The sequence below is a fragment of the Anoplopoma fimbria genome, chromosome 6 (assembly GCF_027596085.1).
Source record: "Anoplopoma fimbria isolate UVic2021 breed Golden Eagle Sablefish chromosome 6, Afim_UVic_2022, whole genome shotgun sequence".
Taxonomy (NCBI): domain Eukaryota; kingdom Metazoa; phylum Chordata; class Actinopteri; order Perciformes; family Anoplopomatidae; genus Anoplopoma; species Anoplopoma fimbria.
In genome coordinates, this window is record NC_072454.1 from 4,464,103 (window position 1) to 4,486,719 (window position 22,617).

The 22,617-nt window shown below is 38.9% G+C and overlaps 1 protein-coding gene across 1 annotated transcript in view; it reads left to right on the plus strand.

Moving 5' to 3' along the window:
* Window positions 1–22,617, plus strand: part of nckap1 (NCK-associated protein 1) — a 32,414-nt gene that overhangs the window by 6,448 nt on the left and 3,349 nt on the right. The window contains exons 2-29 of the mRNA XM_054599847.1: window positions 4,706–4,816; window positions 7,740–7,826; window positions 7,921–7,977; window positions 8,257–8,399; window positions 8,531–8,621; window positions 9,012–9,149; window positions 9,350–9,398; window positions 9,493–9,649; window positions 10,368–10,424; window positions 10,934–11,030; window positions 12,049–12,155; window positions 12,270–12,402; window positions 12,513–12,594; window positions 13,159–13,217; window positions 13,412–13,557; window positions 13,659–13,791; window positions 14,486–14,605; window positions 15,227–15,366; window positions 15,737–15,868; window positions 16,538–16,756; window positions 17,743–17,873; window positions 17,997–18,094; window positions 18,484–18,577; window positions 19,024–19,106; window positions 19,646–19,726; window positions 19,848–19,941; window positions 21,269–21,385; window positions 22,359–22,468. Of these exons, the coding sequence (XP_054455822.1) occupies window positions 4,706–4,816; window positions 7,740–7,826; window positions 7,921–7,977; window positions 8,257–8,399; window positions 8,531–8,621; window positions 9,012–9,149; window positions 9,350–9,398; window positions 9,493–9,649; window positions 10,368–10,424; window positions 10,934–11,030; window positions 12,049–12,155; window positions 12,270–12,402; window positions 12,513–12,594; window positions 13,159–13,217; window positions 13,412–13,557; window positions 13,659–13,791; window positions 14,486–14,605; window positions 15,227–15,366; window positions 15,737–15,868; window positions 16,538–16,756; window positions 17,743–17,873; window positions 17,997–18,094; window positions 18,484–18,577; window positions 19,024–19,106; window positions 19,646–19,726; window positions 19,848–19,941; window positions 21,269–21,385; window positions 22,359–22,468 (3,066 nt within the window). The remainder of the gene's footprint in view (window positions 1–4,705; window positions 4,817–7,739; window positions 7,827–7,920; window positions 7,978–8,256; window positions 8,400–8,530; window positions 8,622–9,011; window positions 9,150–9,349; window positions 9,399–9,492; window positions 9,650–10,367; window positions 10,425–10,933; window positions 11,031–12,048; window positions 12,156–12,269; window positions 12,403–12,512; window positions 12,595–13,158; window positions 13,218–13,411; window positions 13,558–13,658; window positions 13,792–14,485; window positions 14,606–15,226; window positions 15,367–15,736; window positions 15,869–16,537; window positions 16,757–17,742; window positions 17,874–17,996; window positions 18,095–18,483; window positions 18,578–19,023; window positions 19,107–19,645; window positions 19,727–19,847; window positions 19,942–21,268; window positions 21,386–22,358; window positions 22,469–22,617) is intronic.

Genomic DNA, 22,617 nt, shown 5'->3' on the forward strand with positions numbered 1-22,617 from the left:
ATATGCATTGATACAAATGTAGGTTAAATAATAAATATAAATCTGTTTGTATTGTTTATTAGTGTCCACCCACTATTTGTCAATTAACCACTCCTGTAATGTCCGATTGTGAAGAAAGTCTACTTCATAATTAAACTGATTTGGCAGCAGTGGTGGAAGAAATATTGAGACAATACCACAGTTTAAAAATACTCTGATAGTCCTGCATTTAAAAAAACCTTACTTTGATTCAAAAGTATTTGCAATAAATCATACTTAAAGATCCAAAAGTAAAAGTACTCATAATGCAGAATGGCCAATACCAGTATAGTATATTTATTTTATTACTCTATTATCATTATTGATGCTTTAATGTTTAAATCAGTACAATGTTGTAGTCTGTAAAGGTGGTGCTAATTTGAATTACTTGATGTACTACTGCGTAGCTTAACATACATTAATATACTATAATTTATTTTGTATTAATAACCAATATCTGCAAAGTGTCTATATTCTTTCATAATTATATTTAACTTTTTTACTTTGAGTACTTAAGAAAATGTACATTCGGACGATTTTAGCTCTCACATTTGCATCCTGCCAACCAGCTCTCTGTTTTTAGATGCCGGTTTGATCCTAAAAAGTTATTTAAATAAGTATTCTTGCAGAGAACGAGTGCAGTAAACCTGACAAATGCTTAAGGATGAGTGAAGATCACTCTCCTGCCAGCAGGCGGTCCAGGCATCCAGCCGGCATCCAGCCAGCTCCCAGCCCGTCGGAGTGGCTCTCTAGTGGCTCTGTTGCTAATCACGACAAACCATTCATTCTTTAGAGCTCCTTTTGTTTTGTACCTCTTATTTGCCTCAGTTAATCCCTCATCGTGAGAATGAGAGAGGGCTCTTCTAATGTGTGGAACGGCAGGCAGAAAACTTATTGTTTATTTATTTTTGCGTGGTTAAAGGAGACTCTGAAGGATCGCTATAGAGGTGCCATGGGATGTCGGAATATTTCATCCAGTAATTAGCGGCCGTAATTAGTTTTCAGATGTAGTTTCCCCGGCCCCGGTGCTGTCTAGTTCAGGGTCCCCTGCCGTATGTTCCAATGTGGGGACCCTTTTGAGGAGCTCAGCGGTTAATTGCTACCCGGAGAGGAGAAGCGATGGTGGAGGCGAGACTGAGGTCTGTTCTGGTATCCAGGCAACAGCTCCCTTACTTCCTCCCTGACCACTTCTGTTTCTCAGCTTATTCCCATGCCCTGTCCCTTCATTCACCTACGCCCCTCCTTCCATCCATCCTTCCATCAAGCCCCCCCACCCCACCCGAAAAACCCAACCAGCCAGCTTAATGCTCTAGCCGCCACCAGCGCTAATGGACCAGCGAGAGTGATTAATAAATCTTCATGCTTTTGTTCTGTGATGCTACGCGACTACAAAGCCACTTCTGTCCTTCTGAAAGTATGAATAATTAATAGTAGATGAGTTAGTATCCTAGTTGAAGGTAAATCAACTGGTGAGACGCTGCATGGGTGTGGCTAAATCTACAAATACAAAAACAAGCTATGCTAAGAATATATGCTAGTGTAGTAGAAAACACGGTTTTGCATGTTTTTAGCCCATTAAATACAACTCATGTATAAATGATTCTACATTGCTGCCAACCATTATCCAAAGCACAGGTGTTTACATTGAATGTCTGTCAATGTGTTGTTCCCTTTATCTCTTTGTCAGTCCTGTCTCTGTCACCTGTAAAGCAGTTCCGACAGTGATGAAAAATATTATTTTTTGTGTTGCTTTCAAGTGATTGTGGGAATTTCTGACATTTTAAAGTCACATCCAGCATTAAATCAAACCAGTTGATTTAGAATAATGTGATTTGGGTAGTCTCTTGCACCATTAATGGTCGCTGTTGGTAGCTTGCCCACAAGACTGGGATGTTGGATCTTCCTACAATCATTTGAACTCACCAAACTTTGCTGATTTGACCAAATCAGCAAAGTTCATTTAGAGTATAAGCATCATAAATGAACAAACAGAGCATACATTGAACAAATAAGTGCACAAATCATCAGTGCAAGACCTGAGAAAGTTTTCAGACTCCACAGTAAATAAAAAAGATTTTGAGTTTGGGCTAAAACATGTAAAACACTCGTGTAGTCCTTTTAGTCAGGACACCAAATGTTATGTAATAACCGAACAGTGTGTTTTTACTCTGCAGTTCCCCGGCGTGAGTCAAAGGGTAAATGCATATTTAGCGGTTCACGTAGAGACCAGTCTGTTGTCGTAGGGTGAGGCTAGCGATGTGTCATCATCAGAGGAATCACTGTGTTAGCAAAACAACAAGGCTTGTGCTTTTTGCAACTGCATGGATTTAAAAGTCACATCTTGATTCCTTGCTTCTCATTTTACAAAGTTAAAATCCAACTTTGCCTCTCACACACCTAAACAGATTTCCTTTTAGCCAGTAGCTGTTGAGTAAACCCAAGATAACCCTGACTGTGAGCCACTGTTTGCTGTTGAAATTGGAAATCTTATCAGGTGCGAGAGAAGCAAGCGAAAGGAAAACAAGCTGAGACTCGAGGTCCAGTCTGTGTCAGTGATTGGTATTTAAACCATGTTGGTGTTGTATGTTTTTCTGTGTCAAACACCCACCTCCCTCCCTAAGTATCCAAGTGTTTTGTGTGGGGAAACCCTGCAGTAGTGGGTGTGTTTTAAAAGTCAGCAAGCCTGTTTCTGATTAGTGCGTGAATTAGCTTAAGCTAACGCACTGAACAGACCACCTGAGCTGTTTTTTGGCTACGTAGCTAGCATTAAACCTATTGTTTAGTTAGTTTTGTCCACAGGGTAGACTATCTTGTTTTATTTATTTTTTTATTACCTCAGGATAATTAAATAGTTTACATATTAACATTCCCATGTTGTTATAAAGCAGATACAACAGTGGCAGCAGTGTTTCCCTCTTAAACTTGCAGTTACACCAGCAAAATCCACAGTAGTGGCTCTGATGTGATTTTGTAGTAGTCGTAGCTAATGTGTACATTAAAAGGCTATTTTTGCACTGATCTTAGTAAAGGCTTGCAGGTCTCAGGCACTGATCCAACCAATTGTCAACAGTGCAGTGTATTGCAGTTGGGACCACAGCTTAAAATGTAACTGCTAAAAACATTTGTGAAAACTTATAAAACACATCACTATAAAGTCATTATTTCAACTGCTTCATGTCAACAAAAGCAGAGTTTTCAGTCCGCGTTTCATCCCGTTTTTAGTACCTGGATTGTCCGTTAACCTTCTGTGCTTGTGTGAACTAGCATGTGCTGCTGTTTCAGGGTTTCATTTTGTACTGGCTGATGCTGGAAATGTTTCCACGCCATGCAAACTGAAATCCAGGTCTATGGTTGTGGTGTCGGTTCATTAGCTGTGACGTGTTACTGCGGGTAGAAACATAAACATTTATAGCACAGTGTCTTGTGTTTTGGTAACTTCATGTTACACTTTATGGCCTTTTTTCTAAATGTGTGCTTCCACTTTCTAAACTTAAACCACGAGGAACTGAATCCTCAGAACGGTCAAAGGCCCTGACCTCTTCTAGGATTGTTCCTCTGTGTTTGGCAGCCAACAAACTCTGTACATTCACTCTTGTTTATGGCACATGCATGCACCACATCTTCCTCACCATCCACTACTACACTACCCATGATGCATGAGCGCTGTTGCTTCCTGCCAGAGTCAGGGCTTTCAGTCAGACACCGACTAAAATGAGATTATTAATAGGAACAAAAAACGCAGATCTGTAGTGTAGTGAAATAAAAAGGATTGCTGCCTAAAATAGGGCTTTCTTCTGTCTCTTTCTCTTGAGTCATTTCTCTGTACTTAAGTTCTCCCTTTCTTTTTCATTCTTTTTTTTATCTTCTGTTTCATTCAACCCCCTTCTTCATTTTACCCGTCCATCACTCTGCCCGTCATGCAGTGGTACTAACCAGTTATGGCTCAGAGACACTTCAGTTTGAAGCTGAAACCCCCCTCATTACCTGGGACTCTCTCAGTGGTTCTCATCCTCTCTGTGTTGTGGAAAACATCAGGCATAGCGAAACTTCTGATATCTGAAAGATCAAAATGAGGCTAAATTATTAGATTCGCTCGACTCGAGGCGTTCATTATGAATGCCAGTAAATGCAACATGTAGAAAAAGAATGATTTGCATTTGAAACAAACATTTCAGTATCAATGCTCCGCTATCTGACGTCTCTCCACAGCGCCTCAGTTGAGAACCACTGATCAGTTCAGGCTGGTTTATCCAAAACATGAAAACAACACACTTCCAAACTTAATTCTCCTCCTTGTCGTGCATTCAAACGGCATATTTGACTGCACAGGTCACTTGCTAATCAAGTTTGTGTGTGTGTGTTCGTTTTCATGTTTTGAATACGTCTCCGGTCCCGGAAACTTCACTAAATGTGAAAATGGTGTCAATATGTTCATCCACCTTGAACCCCTTCTCACTTCCTGGACCGGGATAAACCAGTTTTCACTGTGAGCACTGAATGTTTCCCCTGGTGATGGCCACACATCTAACATGCCTGACCACGAGGAAGGAAAATGTTAGATTAATATAGATACAAATCAGTCATACATGCTGAGATGTAGATTCTAGATGTTTTTAGTACCAGCTGTGTGTTTACGGTAGTTTCTGTTTAGTTTCTCCTCACCTCTTCTTTCTCCTCTCCTTTACAGGCATGTGGCGATCCCAAGGCTAAGCCCTCCTATCTCGTGGATAAGAACTTGGAGTCGGCGGTTAAATTCATTGTCAGGAAGTTTCCTGCCGTGGAGACACGGAATAATAACGTAAGTGCGCCTGCATGTATGTCGGCCGTGTGTTTGTATGTTGAATATCCAGACGGAAGGTTTATTTTTTTATGCACCTAGAACTTAAAATATTGTCGCATTCAAGTGGAAAATGTACAAACGGCAGCTTCTAATGATTATTTTAATTATCAATATGTGTTTATTTATGTTCTCTGTTAAATGTCATAAATAATCACAAACCCACAATGCAAGTTAACCAAAGTCTTAAGTGATACATTGACTTTGACTTTCACCCCCAAAAAACATGCAGTTCCCCGGTGTAACAGTTAATAGGATCCCCTCTCAATATACTAAGTGGTGATCCCTACGTTTACATAACGCACTTATAGATATTTCCCGTAGAACCCAAGAGCTCAGATTTGACGCTGCACCACGGTTGATCCTCATCAACAAACCCGTCGAGTTGAACGGATGAACGTTTATCGAGAAAATCGAAGAACAGACAGACAGAAACTACTTTGATAAATAACTAAGAATAAATTATCACAATTGAAATTGGTTCCTTTTTTTGACAGATTAAAAAATTGTAAACGATAAAATCCGCACTAGTAGACATCCTAAGAAACAGGTGACATGAAATGAAAATTTGGTCACTCAATAGGCAGATTCTCATTTTTAATTGTACAAACTGACTTGTTTTGCCAGTTAACCCTAATTATCCATGCAGTATACAGTGTTAGCCTTTGATAAACATCACTATCTTTAACAAGAATGTGAAAGAAGTTTAACAAAGTGGAATATTTGACTTAATTCAGTTCAATATAATCTCGTGTGTGTGTGTGTGTGTGTGTGTGTGTGTGTGTGTGTGTGTGTCATTGTGTCAAATGTGTCTTTCAGCTTTACTTGTTAGCTGTGTGTGTGTGTTTGTGTGTGTGTGTGTGTCAAACTGTGTGTGTGTGTGTGTGTCTGTGTCTGTGTGTCTGTGTGTCCATGTATGTCGAGTGAACTAAACTGACTCATTGCTCATCAAATGTGTCTTTCAGCTTTACTTGTTAGCTTAGCTCTTAGCGTTTGGCCTATGTGTTTATGTCAAACTGTCATTGAGCAAACAGCTCTGTGTGTGTGTGAGAGTGTTTATGTGTCGAGCTAACTGCTTTATTCAGTATAACTGTGCAAAAAAATTGTCTCTTACGTTGTTTTCTGCTTTGTTTCTGTGTTTGTTTGTGTTGTGCATGCTAAACTTGGCTTATTCCGGACTTGTGCTTTTTGGTAAGTTTTTGTATCTAAGTTTCTGTAATTTTTGTATTTTTAGTTCACGTACTTAAGTTCTTTTTGTACCTGTTTTTTAAGCTATTTTGAAGTGTGTTTTCTTTGCGTTGCTCTACTCTTCCTCCTCTCTGCTGGCAGTGTTTTTTTACTTTCTATCCTTCATCCACTGAGTGACTGAGCGGCTGGTTAACTACCTGGTTTACCCGCTGGTTGACTGCTAGTTTGTTAGAGGGCTTGATGACCGACTGGCTGTTTAAGTGGCTGACTGCACTAAGGAGTGTTACAGAGCAGATACACTGATTTGGTCTGTCAGTACAATGTGTTACTTATTATTTTAATTATGAAAAAAGGCAAAAAAAAACTCAAATCATCATCCAAATATCTTAAGATTTAAGAATAATATCTTTCAAAATTGTCTTTTGCTTGACTTTGAGTCGAGTCACAAAGGTTTTAACTCCTTGGTGCAGCAGCAGTGATAAACACTCTTCACACTTCTTCATTTCTTACACTTTTCCCTCACTTCATCTTGTTTAGTTGAACTGGTTAAAGTTACAGTTCTGACCTGAAACACACAACGCTTTGAAACTGTGTTAAATTTACATACAGTATTTCCTTCTGTCATGTAAATAGAAACTGCTTCTTACTTGCTAAAGTATTTGCTTTTTACTCTTGAGTTTATATTCCAGTTTGTTAAAAGATTGAAGTGACAATCTTTTAACAAACTGAGATTAAAGTCTAAGATTTTGAAAATGCATTTTGTCCACAGATGACATCAAGAAGCTCAGAAGGTGGTTTTGTCTTTTGGTGCTTCGTTAACTGATTTTCCGGTCTCACTTCTGTCTTTAAACGCAATCAAGGGTGGATCTTCTTGCTTTGCTTTGATAGTCAGATTTCACTTCGGTCAAACATTTTCTTTTCTTTGCATCAAGGCAAAAACAGAGGCTACTTTTAAGAAGAAAAAAAGAGTCTGAGCATTCTGGACTTTTATTCTGACACTTCCAAACAAAGGAAGGAAATGTTTGACCAAAGTTAAATGACTTCATAAACATTTTTTAATTGCTCTTTGTATTTAGTTATCTGTGTTTCTCTCTGTTTGATTAAATAAAGAAAAGCTGGAGCTCCAATAACACTGAATTATTCAGCACCAGAACCTAATTTATATCAGTTTGCTGTTAATTTAGTCAAAATGAAGCAAAACTGTAATTAAGTTGAACACGATTCAATAAACTTTATTGATCCCTGAAGGGAAACTCAGTAATTAGAATTATTTTAGAGAGAGGGAGAGAGAGAGGTGGTTTAGAACAACATAAATGCAGATATATTCACTCTAGTTTAAAAAAAAATATTTACAGAATTGGATTAAACTCAGCTTTTTGTTGGCACATTGTTGTTTATACCCCTCATATAGTTGAATATTTAGTGAATAAATGTAACATCTGTATGAAGCATTTCTGCTACACAGGATCAAATCCCACTGAGGGAACAGGACAGTCAGTGGGTTTAGACCCAGAGAAACAAAAACTTTGAAGGTACATAAAATACACAAAGTCATAAAGAGAGATACAGTAAATGATAACAGATACTCTATAGTACCACGGTCATAGTATAACGGCTCTACTGATGTATAAACATAAGTCATATATATATAATATTTGTTGTAACTGTGTGTTCGCTGCCGTGTTTACAGCAACAGCTGGCTCAGCTGCAGAAGGAAAAGTCAGAGATCCTGAAGAACCTGGCGCTCTACTATTTCACCTTCGTAGATGTCATGGAATTCAAGGTAGGAAAAAACTCACACGGTTAACGGTTTACTGTGGAGGAGTATATGGTGGAGATGATTCTGATGTATTTACATTGACTCCTTTTATCAACAGGACCATGTGTGTGAGCTGCTGAACACCATCGACGCCTGCCAGGTCTTCTTTGACATTGTAAGTGGAAAGAACTGATACTTGTATATGTTTATGCTTTTACTGCGAAAGAGAACGAAACAACACATCACAATATAAATATGCAAAACAAGTCATGGAGAAAATGGTTATTTCTGAGGTGGTGTGAAGTTGTGTAACCATGAAGGTTTCATATTCCCTTCCTGTTGATATTGGCTACATGTACCTCGTGCCTATTAAACTGTTTATCTCTTCCTCAGCTGAAGAGATTATTGATTAACTAATAAAAATGCCCCTTTTGTCTTTTTTGTTTCCTGTCAGACGGTGAACTTTGACCTCACCAAGAACTACCTGGACCTGGTGGTGACCTACACTACTCTGATGACCATTCTGTCCCGCATAGAGGAGAGGAAGGCCATCATCGGACTCTACAACTACGCCCACGAGATGACGCACGGAGCCAGGTGACTGAAACAACACACACACAGAGATGCAAAAAAACACACTCCAATGCAGACTTGTTGTCTGCAGCGTGAACCGTCCACGTGTTCACAGCTCATGGTCTCCATAGTAACCGTATTAATGTGTGTCCTAGTGACCGGGAGTACCCCAGGTTGGGCCAGATGATCGTGGATTATGAAAACGCTTTGAAGAAGTTGATGGAGGAGTTTGTTCCACATGGAAAGGTAAGAGAACTGTGACACTTGATTCTCTTATTAAAATGTGAACTGCAGAGTAGTTGTTAAAGTTTTCAGTATGATTTTCAATGTGTGCAATGGATCTAACCTTGTTTTTTTTTTCCAATGGCACAGTTGCTATAGCAGCTCTGGTGCCACATTTAGATCATTCAGTCAGAGTGAAACAGTTTCCTGCTCCGTAACTGGCAGCTGAAGTGTCGACTTAATTAAAGATAAAGTAATGTGGTGAAAGACTGATGCAATACCTGTTGATCAACTGAGGCGCCAGAAAGCTCGCTGTACGCCGTGTCATCTGAAAGACTATGTTAAAAAAAAAATACTATATAGTTATTCCTCTCCTTTCTTTCTTTGTTCCCTCCCGTCTCTCCTCCCCTCCAGTCCCTGTCGGATGCATTGATCAGCCTCCAGATGGTTTATCCCCGGAGGAATCTGTCCGCCGACCAGTGGAGGAACGCCCAGCTGCTGTCTCTCATCTCTGCTCCCTCCACCATGCTCAATCCTGCACAGTCAGACACTGTTAGTATGACGTCCACTGAACTGTAAAGGCTAAACATCTGCCTTTCAAGGGGAATATTTTAAACTAAATGTGATTTAATATTCAGTAATGACAAAATTAAAACATAAAGCTTGAGTCTGAGATTTTAATCCGATCACCTGTATTTGCTCCAAACTTTAAGTCACGTGATGATCTGATCTGTTCTGACTCTCGTCTTTAGATGCCGTGTGAATACCTGTCACTGGACGCAATGGAGAAATGGATTGTTTGTAAGTTAATGAATGTTTTCCTCTTCCGTCCGATTTAACTGTTTGTTTTGTCTTGTGAATTTGTTATATATTCCTCTCTGTTCTCTTTCCCCAGTTGGTTTCATCCTGTGTCACGCGGTGCTGAACAGCGACGCGACGGCGTTGTCTTTGTGGAAGCTGGCTCTGCAGAGCTCCACCTGCCTCTGTCTGTTCAGGGATGAAGTCTTCCACATCCACAAGGCTGCAGAGGATCTGTTCGTGAACATCAGAGGGTGAGAGTGTAACGAAACTATCGACACTTTTGCACTTTGCCCATGAAAATGAGCACGTCCAAACATAAAAAATGCACATGATTTAGGTAATGTTAGTTGTGTTGTAAAAAATCACAGTTAGCAAAAATACCAGTGTAGGTACAGGGAAAATATTTATATTGCAGATGAAACTGTTACATTTCTTATGGAGTTTTAAGAAATGTTTCGTTCATGTTTCTACATTTAGAAATCTTTTGCAGCAATACGTTTTGGTTGTTTATTTGATATTATTATGACACAATTTCAATACTTTATTCAATTATAATGGTTTATTGACCTTTTAGCAAAGTTTGTACAGATTTTAACCATATGAAGAATTTAAAGATTCTCTAAGAAACGACATCAAAATAAGCTAAAATAGCGATGTAGGCACTAGCAGACCAGAGTTTAAAGGATTAAAGACAATTTTCTGAAGGTTACAGCTTCTGGAATGTGAGGTGATTGAAGTGAAGCTTAGTTTCTTTATTAATTTCATACATTTATCAGTTGAATATCTTTGATTTTTGAAATGTCAAGTACACAAAACAAGGAATTAGAAGATGTTTTCCATGCTGACATAAGACCATACTCTCAGATAGCAGAAAACCACATCACATACTTTTTTTCATACATTTTTATACAAATATGCTCTACATCATTGCTCTTTTAACACGTCCTCTCTGCTTGTGTTTTTTTCCAGGTACAACAAACGCATCAACGACATCAGAGAGTGCAAGGAACAGGCCCTGTCTCATGCGTACGTACATTATGTTTTTCACTAATCCCTTCTTTTCATCCCAACTGGGGATTTCATCCAATCTTTCCTTTTTGTTTCTCAAAAACACAAAACATATTTCACATTTCATGATTTATTCCACTTCCCACATTCTCTGTTTTATTGATTTATGTTCCTGCTTCCCATCTTTAACCATAACTCCAGCTCTGCTTTGCTGCCTTTCTTCTCTCTCTCTCTCTCTCAGGGAGTCTCACACAGAAGCTTCACCTTCTTCCTCTCTTTATCCCTGATTCACTTTTTCCTTTCTGTTATTATCCTCCCTTCTTTGTCTCATCTCTGCTTTTATCCTAATTACGTATTCCGTCTTCCCCTTTCATCTTCATTCTCATTCTTCATCTGTCACTGTCATCCACGTACTTTTATCCTCTCGCATGGATTGTCCTGAAAGTGTCAAAATACCGTTTAATCATGATGGTTGTGTGTTTTGATTCTCTGCTCTGACTTCCTCCGTCTGCTCTGTGTCTCTGCAGAGGCTCCATGCACAGAGAGAGACGCAAGTTTCTCCGATCGGCCCTGAAGGAGTTGGCCACAGTTTTAGCCGATCAACCTGGACTACTCGGTCCTAAGGTAACACAAAATACCACCTTAAACTGTAAAATAGCACATTTAAATAACCCTAGATTCAGTTTTAGTAGTAGATGACCACCTCTAAATGACCTGCATGAGAAATACCTAAGATATTATCATCTTTAAAAAGTTATACCACCTTAAATAGCTCTAGTTAGTGTTTTTTTAAGTTTAATATCACAATACAAATGTATAAAATCACTTCATAAGCTCAGATATAAACACAAATCTTCCAGGTCAGCTCTATAAAAAAATATTGTGACCTAATGTAAGACTCCTTTAACACTAAAATACCACCTTAAGTAGCTTTTTAGTCCCTCTCTTTAGCGCCCTACAGAGTTAGCTGCAGTTTTAACTGACCAACACTAATCACTGGGTCCCTAAAATTATACTTAATGTATTTATTTAATCAATTTTCCCTCATTTAACCAGACAAGTCTTTCAAGAGAGACCAGCATTGTCACAACAATAAATACAAACAACATAAACGGATGTAAGACAACTGTAAAACACCACAAGAGGTTATGCACAATCTCCAGTTAAATGTCACCTTAAAACACTGAAAGTCTTAATTTAAATGTTCCTTTTATGTGACTCGGCTCTGATTTGGGAATTAAATCCTGTATGGATTGTTTGATCCTAATCTAATATGCAGTACTCTCTTAAAACACTCCAATACCACCTTAAATATGGCTTCAAAAATTGCTCAGCTTATCAGAATAGACAGATTTTTACCACCTTAAAAAGCCCAGTAGTTTCCTCTGGCCAGATGGAGACCCTCATAAATGTCTAACAGAATATATTAGCTAAGCCAGGCTGACTCGGGGAACATATTGGATGTTTGGTTCAGAGACCGAGAGAAAGCGCTCGCTGCCAACTGCTCTTGGTAATTTATCTTGGAATTATTTATCTTGGGGAGTTTTGGACATTTCCATTTCCCTTTTTTTTTTTCTTTATCTGTGTCTCTCTCCACTTTCCCTCCATATTTATCTGTTTCTGCCTCCTTCTTTCCCGCCAGGCGTTGTTTGTGTTCATGGCGTTGTCGTTTGCACGTGACGAGATCATCTGGCTGCTTCGACACGCAGACAACATCCAGAAGAAGAGCACAGATGACTTCATAGACAAGTACGCGAAACACACACACACACCTGTTCACACCTACAGTAACACAACCATAACATCCTTAACTTGTTTTCTATTTGGCTGCTTGAGTCTTAAATCTGTTGTGTGTTTTTACAGACACATAGCAGAGTTGATCTTCTACATGGAGGAGCTCAGAGCTCACGTCAGGAAGTACGGCCCGGTGATGCAGCGATACTACGTCCAGTACCTGTCCGGGTTTGATGCCGTGGTGCTGAATGAACTGGTGCAGGTATGAACACGTGTACACTGGGCCTCAGATGACAGACTGGCTTTTAGAAGATTTTTTCCACACTGCACTTGTCTCTCTAACCAGTTTTCTATCCTGTCTTTATCTGATAGAACCTGTCTGTGTGTCCAGAGGACGAGTCTATAATCATGTCTTCATTTGTCAACACTATGACCTCTCTCAGTGTCAAACAAGGTGAAACCATTACGCCTCCTCTTTTTTTTTAGTTTTGAAAGAGTCTGAGTGATAACAGGAGAAGTAGCATCCTTGTAATAGTACAACACAGTGGCAGTATTGATAGTAGTAAAGGTGGTAGTTTCAGTAATTTAACAAGTGCTTGTAATACAGATAGCTGGCTATAAATGTTTGTGATTTTTGAGGGATTTTTTGTGAAATATTGCTTTTAATATATAATTTGCAAAATAAGTTTTTAATTATTTTTAATGTCATTTTCAATATAATGCATAATATTACTTTTGTGTTTTAGTTTCTATCATAAACTTTATATTTTTTAATTTGTTCTTTTATTTCTGCTGAATTATCTATATATTAATACTTACCTTACTCTTACTGCTATTCTATTATCCACTGGTATCAGTGTTACTTCTTGTACTTAATATGTATTACTCTTTTGTATATATGTTTATATGTTAACTCTTGTGGGGTTTTTTTCTTATTATTTTTCTGTTGTAATCTTTATAAATCTCAAAGAAAATTTGTGTGACAGAGATTGATAAAGTTTAATCTTTTGTGTTCCAGTGGAGGATGGAGAGGTGTTTGACTTCAGAGGCATGAGGCTGGACTGGTTCAGACTTCAGGTGAGCAAACAAATCTAATGCTTTCATTTTTTATCTAATACAAGGGGAATATTCAGAACTAACAAACAGTCTGCATGTTCCACTAAATGTTTTAAATATAGCTACTTTGTTGAATGGAAAGAAAGGCATTGCTGATCAATATAAAAATATCTCAGTAATAACCCTTCTTTTCCCGGCTGTCTTCCTCTCTGCAGGCCTACACCAGCGTCTCTAAAGCCAGCCTCGGTATAGCCGATCACAAGGAGCTCGGCAAAATGATGAACACCATCATCTTCCACACAAAGATGGTGGACTCTCTGGTGGAGATGCTGGTGGAGACGTCGGACCTGTCCATCTTCTGGTGAGGCACACACATTTCAGATCATTTAATATATTTGATGAAGTATATCTTTATCGTGTATTTTATCTTCTCCTTCTGTGTTTTTGTGTGTGTGGTTGCAGCTTCTACAGCCGTGCGTTTGAGAAGATGTTCCAACAGTGTTTGGAGCTTCCCTCACAGAGCCGACACTCCATCTGCTTCCCTCTGCTCTGCACACACTTCATGTCCTGTACTCATGAGCTCTGTCCCGAGGAGGTAAACACACACACACATCAAATAGACACGCTCCTAACCCTCTGTCTAGACCGCAAGCAAGTCGGACGTTTGCATTGACCTTGTGCAGACTCGTGTCTCAACTGTGTCTTTATTTACGCTTCGAGTCTATTTTTCCTACAATACTCACACAAATGTGAAGGTGATGCCCATTAAAACACTTTCTTTCCTACAATTATATACATATATTAAGGGTTTTATCATTTAAATTAATAAACTGTGAACATTATCTTAATTATCTGACCTTATCTTTTGATTTTATAGTTTAAGGTGGCTTGTTTTCTCCTTTATTGCTGTTTGTTTATTGATTCAATTAAATGCATCAGCATCAATGTTGAGGGAAAAGCAGATCAAGAAAATCAAAGGAAAACTGAGAACTGCACAGAAGGTTTGGCTGCTCTTTAGCTGCCCGATGCTTTGAAATGCTCGAACCAGACAGAACCAGTATCAAATGTCGTTTCATTGCTGAGCGCTGTCTTAACACGAGCACGACCACATTTGCTGACTAGATATGGGGTTATACCAACACTCTTACAGATTAGAAACATAGAAAACAAGAACAGTTACTGTGAAATTATTATTATTATTATTATTATTATTATTATTATTATTATTATTATAACAATAATGACTTTTCTTATTGACCCTGCATGGTTTTCCCTTTCTTCCTCCACAGCGTCACCACATAGGGGATCGAAGCCTCTCGTTGTGTAACATGTTTCTGGATGAAATGGCCAAACAGGCCAGAAACCTGATCACTGACATCTGCACTGAACAATGTACACTCAGCGACCAGGTATGAACACACACACACACACACACACACACACACACACACACACACACACACACACACACACACACACACACACACACACACACACACACACAGAGAGGCAGCCAATTTAGAGGAATACTTTGACATTTTGTGAAGTGCAATTATTCGCTTTCTTGCAGAGAGCTGGATGAGAAGATCGATTCCCTCTAGTGGTATCGATCTGCTCATCTAACTCCTTTACTGTACCGATTATCAAAAAGAAGAAAACTTAAAGGTGTCAACAGCTTTTTTTTTTTTTTTTTTTACTGATAAAGTCCTTTGAAAGTTTTCTTTTGCAAACAAACTTTCTAATGTCACGAGATTTGGCAGAAACAACCGTCCATTTGCATAATATTACATGCTGTCACGTTAATGTTGTCAGTCCTTTGTTGATGCATGTAGTTAAAAGCTTCTTAAATTGATCTCTATCAGTCTGCTGGTTCCACTTTTTACTGAGAACGTCAGCCACACCGTGAATAATCGCTCTTTCTCCATCTGTCTTTCCTTCCCCTCGATCTCTCGTTTTATCCCTGCCTGTCCTTTTTTCTTTCTTTCTACCTCCGCCGTCTGTCTAATCTTCTTCTGCTCTTCAATCTCTAGCTGCTTCCTAAGCACTGTGCGAAAACCATCAGCCAGGCGGTGAACAAGAAGAGCAAGAAGGCGACGGGGAAGAAGGGCGAGCCGGAGAGAGAGAAACCGGGCGTGGAGAGCATGAGGAAGAACCGACTACTGGTCACCAAGTCAGTGGAATAAGAAAACTTTCTCCTCTTTTCCTTTTTATATTTTTCTTTATGCGCCTCTATTAATAAGTAATTACTATTAAGTCATAATCAATAATAATAGATGAATGGCCTTGTTTTTATTGTTGGTATAAATAATTAGCTGTTTATCATCGTATAAACTATTATCACCTGTTCCAGTATGTGTCAGTGGTGTTTCCATGATCACAGAATTATGACTTTGATGCAATATTTGCCTGAATATCTCAATACCGATTCTGAAACAGTACGATTAGCATGGAACTTCAAAATAATACATTTATTATTTAATAAAATCCAAATTCGATCACCATTTATTGAGTTAATTATGACCTTCTTTTTTCCCCCACAGTCTGGATAAACTCCACACAGCACTTTCTGAACTCTGCTTCTCCATCAACTACGTTCCCAACCTGGCGGTCTGGGAGCACACGTTCACACCGAGAGAGTACCTCACCTCGCACCTGGAGATCAGATTTACCAAGTGAGCATAAACACACGCAGACTGAATACTTAACTAAGTTACTGTTGGAGCTTATTTTTGTCCAGTTCAGAAACAAAGATTTCTTAAGTCATTTATTCATTTTCTATGCTTTTTTTCATGCTGAACGACTTCATTCCAAGAAACGTATCACTAATTTCTGCTAACCACAATATTTAAAGTGGTGCTTTTGTGTGATTCTTTGTTGAGAAACTCCGTTAAACGATATTTGGATTGAATCAACAAATCAATTTGTTGACAAAATCAAGGGTTCTTCCTATAACAACTTATTTGGTTGAGTACAGTCCTAGTTGCTGAGCTTCTTTTATCAACCTTCTAAGTTAATTAACGACTCGACATGTAGCCTTCGATTAATAGAAAAAGCAGCAATTTCTAGATCATCATCACTACAAACGGCCGTAAGTGATCAGATTGATGGAGCATATTGGGTATAAGTAATTGAAAGGGAAATTAAATAGTTAAAAGAGAGCATCTGCAAGAGATTCACAACACCAAAGAAGAAGAGACTGTGTAGTTTTACTTGCTTATGTCAAAAGAGTTCACAGTAATATAGTCTCACTGTGCATTTAAATAAAAATTGATCCTCTGCGGTATGTTAGTAATGGAGTTTGCTTTTACTAAACTGACCTCCGTCTTAACATCTGTCTCTAGGTCTATAGTGGGGATGACCATGTACAACCAGGCTACCCAGGAGATAGCCAAGCCCAGCGAGCTGCTGACCAGCGTGCGGGCCTACATGACGGTGCTTCAGTCCATAGAGAACTACGTCACCATCGACATCACCCGGGTCTTCAACAACGTCCTCCTGCAGCAGACGCAGCACCTGGACAGCCACGGGGAACCCACCATCACCAGTCTGTACACAAACTGGTAGGTTTACTTGAGCCATGTGAGTTTAAGGATATATGATGCAGGAGTCAAAAACATTATGATTGGAATGATAACATATCAGACAGTAAAGAGGAGCCATTTCATTAAAAAACAAACATGGAGTTATGTATTGTATTTTTACAGGCTTTGCCAGGAAGAAGTGTGTAATCGAATACTGTAGAGTCTAAAACACTTTCTCAAACAAATTACTTATTTTTATTGCTGTACGGAAGGAGCTCTTTTTTTTATTGTTGAAGGAAACACTGTCACAGCGCAAACAACTAGATACCAGATTTTGCTTATTAGGGCACAGAAACGTTTTCATTTGCTGTTAAAATTCAAGACTGTATGTTTTACAATATTGGGTTTTTTTTGCTTTTGATTTTGGGTAAGAGAAGAGTAAGTAACATGGCTTCTCAGTAATAGCCATAATTATTAATATTTAAATAACAGACAGACATTAAATCGAAATCAGTGCATTGTTTTGTTAAAGGAGTAGTTCACCCAAAACATTATAAATTTTATACCATATTGACATCACAAGGTGTTTATGAGAGCGGAGCGCCCAAAAAAAGGAAAGCATATCGGTGCAAACGAACTTTTGACAGCAAAAAAAGAAAAGAAAATCCCTCTGCAGAATTATCCAAACGCTTTTATCCATTTGTTGGCTCATCACTTTTTTCTCTAAACTATTTCTAAAAAATTCCCTTTTGGATTGAAAACAATAAATTAATTCATGGGATATGTTTCGATACTTCTTCTGGGAGCACAGAGACCTTAGGGAAGTAGGAATTATATACAATATATATTGTTTCTGGGATTGGCTGTTAGCACAGAAACCCCATACAGGCGGAATAAAATCCCATTAGGCAACATGATTACAGATTTATTTATTAAATTCCTTTGGGATCTTCCTAATATGGACTCACTAATCAAAAAGGATGACTAAACATGCGACCGGTACTGACAGAGTATTTTGTATTTAGGTACCTGGAGACGTTGCTCCGTCAGGTCAGCAACGGACACATCGCCTACTTCCCGGCCATGAAGGCCTTCGTCAACCTTCCCACAGAGAACGAACTGACCTTCAACGCCGAGGAATACTCCGACATCTCCGGTACTGACCTGCACACCAACTGACTTATCTGTACACGTGATATTGTTGATGACCGTTCTCAGTTTGAGTGCTATTTTTAGATTATCTGCTGAAAAAGAATCTGTTGAATTGTGTTTTTTCCAGAGATGCGTTCACTGTCTGAGCTGTTGGGGCCGTACGGTATGAAGTTCCTCAGCGAGAGTCTGATGTGGCACATCTCGTCACAGGTCGCTGAGCTGAAGGTATGTAAACAACCACATAGATACACTCATACATACAGAATAAAAGAGTTTCATGTCTGTCTTCATTTTATTTTCTTTATTATTACTGCATTTGAAATTACCAATAAGTTTTGAGCTACTGTCTCTGATCTGCTTCTAAGGCAGCTTTTTGGTAGCTTTTTTTATCAGGAGTGAATCAATATATCCATCATTGATAAGCTACAACTACAAAGCATCATAACTGAATGAAAAAACAACAAATAAGAACTCTAATATGATGAATAATGGCCTTAACACTAAGATGAACATCCATTAAAAAAAAAAAAAAAAAAAAAAAAAAAAGGATAATCCTAAACATGAAAATATTTTTTAATTTATCGCTAACTGTTTGCGTGTTTATCTCCGTGTAGAAACTGGTGGTAGAAAACATGGAGGTGTTGACCCAGATGAGGACGAGCTTCGACAAGCCAGAGCACATGGCCGCCCTCTTCAAGAAACTCACCTGTAAGCACACAAACACACACACACACACACACACACACACACACACACACACACACACACACACACACACACCCCGCAAACACACACACACCTGCTTAGTACCATTCCACAGATACCTTGACAGCTAGTGTTTATCTACATTCACATTCCAAACAGAGTCACATTCCTTTGTTGCCTCAGCTGACCGGCTGCTGTCAGGACTTGTTTCATGTCTGTGTGAAGCTCCACAGTGTTGATTTGTTCTGTGTTTTCTTGTATTGTCAAAGATTTGTTCACACTTGTTTATAAACTTGTAATAATATTAATAGTTGGTGGCAAATCAGATTTGAATGAAAGCCAAGTAGAAGTAAATACAGACAGAACAGAACAACAAAATAAAAGCCTAACATAATAAAACTTTATGTTTGGTTGTTTTGATATTTACTGTTGTTTTTGTGTGTTTGTAGCTGTGGACAGCGTGTTGAAGAGGATGACCATCATTGGAGTCATCTTGTCCTTCCGCTCCCTGGCTCAGGAGGCTCTCAGAGATGTAAGACACACACACACCACATTGTTATGATTGATAGTCAAACCATACACCCCATCCCGTCCACTACGCTCTGCTTCTGCCAATCGGCTCGCTACTCTCTCAATATGAAGTGGGCTCAGTCCCAAATGTTTGCTGTCGTGGCTCCACAATTGTGGAACAAACTCCCCGTTGACATCAGGACTGCAGAAACTCTACACATCTTCTACCACAGACTGATTTTTGCCCCATAAAACACAACCAAGAGTGCAAACAAACTAATGTAAAAGTGTATGCAAGTGCCTACATTTCCATCGGGCAAAAAACACATTTGAATGCACTTTCAGTCACTTTGGATAAAAGCGGCAGCTAAATAAATATATGTAGGTGGAAACAGTTAGACAGTAAAATATAAAAAATACATAGCTTATCAGAAAATGAACTTGTTCTTGGACATAGAAGCACCATTAATGTCACATTGTTGAATATATTTGAATATTTTTTCTACACCATCTTACCGGACTCCTCTCTCTCTATCTCTATCTCTCTCTCTCTCTCTACAGGTGTTATCCTGTCATATTCCCTTCCTGGTCAGTTCGGTGGAGGACTTCAAGGACCACATTCCCAGAGAGACAGACATGAAGGTGAAACACGTTTCTAGTCACACATAAAAAATAAAGTAACCTCTTAACCTGATGTCACGGTGTTGACTCGACGTCCTCTCTCTCTGCTCATGCGTATTCATGAATCCCTGTCTGCTTCCAGGTGGCCATGAATGTCTACGAGCTGTCGTCAGCGGCAGGTTTACCCTGTGAGATCGACCCGGCGCTTGTGGTGGCTCTGTCCTCGCAGAAAAGTGGTGAGACACAAACACACACATGCAAAAATACACTCTGAATCTGAGTGTGTGCGTGTCTGGAGCCCCTTTTAGCTTTCACATTAATCTGACGACAATTTAACATGTCTGTCTCAGGTCTGAATGAGCACACTGGTCACTTTTTCTTAAGAGTCACGATGGTAGTCTGCCGGTGCAAGTGGCGCAATCACGTGACTGTCAGAAATAGTTCACTGATCAAAGCTCTATTTACATGTCTACTAATTAAACAAAGAAGGCTGATTTTTGAAACAAGAGGTCTTAAAAAACGGCATTTTAGTAAATATTTTGCAGCCAAATTAAATTGTTTACAGGATGTTCAGCCTTTTTTTCTTAATAATGCTTTTAATACTTGACTATTTTCTTTACCAGGCTTGTACAAAAGCAATAGCAGTCCATGAATATGAGATATGAGTTTACAGATAATTACAATCCCTCCTCGTAATTGTGGAGGTTTGTTTATGGCTTTTTGCCGCTTAGGCTTGACCAGGTTGGACCCTGTAACATGTCCGTTTCCCTTCAACATGGCACGAGTCTGAGATGTTGAATCTGGTCAAATTAACATAAAGGCTTCTGCAGGATACAGATTAAATACACATTTTATACCGCCTGTACAAATGTATTATCTCGATCATCATCATCTCTTAACACTGTACGGGCCTGTTATAAGGCATTTAGAAGATGGATCTTCCCATGTTAATTTGTGCCAACTAAATGAATATCCAGCTTTAATCACAGTAAACAATTCTGCAGAAAGGAACTAAAGGAGAGTCCGAGTTTAACTCACTGCTATTCTCCCTCTCTCCCTCTCTGCTCGTTCTGTAAGTGTTCTGTCAAGCTGAAGGAAGTCACCTATGCTTTAGTGTTGCACGGTGTTCTGATAGCACAAAGGCATCGCAATAATCCGACGTTAAAAACGATGCAATACCCCATTTTATTAGTACCGGTACCCTAAGAATGACAGTCTTTAGATAAGAGCCGTAGGGTATTTCATATGAGTTGTGTGCTTTGCTGAGGATGGGAAAGCAAATCTTTGGGTCCCTGTATTAAGCTAGTGCTAACCTGAAAGATGGAGTCAAAAATGTATTTGAAAATAAGATTTATGCCTTGTTCTGGGCGCTGTTTTAAAGAAAAATCGTATTAAAAGCTGTTCAACAAGTGATATTCCATGCAAATATAAAGTGACCTATAAAATAAATCACTTAAATTAAAGTTTATGTACATCAGAGTACTGCTAATCACAAAATGATTACATTTAAACATTTTTAACTATTAAGAAAAAAAGAGTTGAAAGGAATTTGTGTCTGTGCAGATAACATCAGTCCAGAGGAGGAGTACAAGATCGCCTGTCTGCTGATGGTGTTTGTGGCGGTTTCCCTGCCAACGCTGGCCAGCAACGTGATGTCACAGTACAGCCCCGCCATAGAAGGTAGGCCGCCATGCTATTGTGTTTTCTGGTATTCACAAATTTTGTTTATCATAATATGCTGTCAAACTACGTCATGTTTTGTGCCAAAAATTGGTATAATCCCATTTTGCCATAACGTAACAACTTTTGATAATACATAATGACAATAACGAGCCCTATATCCAGAGCTTGATAGCAGTGCAGGAGAAAATGCTACACATTGTAGGAAACATAATTAACTGCATCAGTGGCATGAGACTGTTCAGCATGCAAATGAGATCGACCTCCTGCCCTCAGATTGATTCATCTGTGTGCACAAGAGCTATATCATCGTCCTCATTATGGACGTTCTTTTTAAATTGTTGGATTATGAATACATTTTTAAAGGTCTGTTTACCCGTTGTGACCTGTTTAACTGTATTTGTTGCATGTATTTCCATAAAAAGATGTATTCAGTTAAATAAACCCTCAGCGTAATAGAGGCACAGTTATGAAGCTAAATGAGGCTTTTAATAAGGTATTGAAGAGATTTGTCACTCAAGGTTGAATTATCAAGACATTACCTCTTAACAACCTTGAAATGAGAGGCGCCATTGTTAATAAGGGACATTTGAAAAGGATAATGAGTTGTAATGGGCTTTACCATTGTTAGTATGCAGACTGCAAACCGGCCAGCAATTGGTTTTCCAGCAGCACGTCCACGAAAAATGCCGTCGGTCTAGCCACATCAACCATGGTGTTAACTTACAATTACACACTTTATATTCACATCCTTTTTATGCGTCTCACACACACACTTAATGGCGTTCATTTGCATTAAAATACAAAAAAAGGAAATCCATATTTTCCCCTCTTGAACGGTAGTTCCAGGTTTTGTATTGTGGAGAATCTCTCTGGTCTTAAAGAGCCATACATGTCAAATTAAATTTTTTTCAAATACAGATGATGTCTTATTGATCTCTCACTAACGGTGTGTGTTTGCTGCCCCCTACAGGCCACTGTAACAACATCCACTGCCTGGCCAAAGCCATCAACCAGATCGCTGCTGCTCTCTTCACCATCCACAAGGGGAGCATAGAGGACCGCCTCAAAGAGTTCCTGGCTGTAAGATGAAAAAGATTTCACTTAATGTAACACATTATTTTTAATGCTTGTGTTTTTATTAAAAAAGACAGTTATTGGAGGGGTTACATGACTACAAAGACCACATTTTGATCCCAGATTGGGGGCACTTTGTTGCATTTAACCCCACC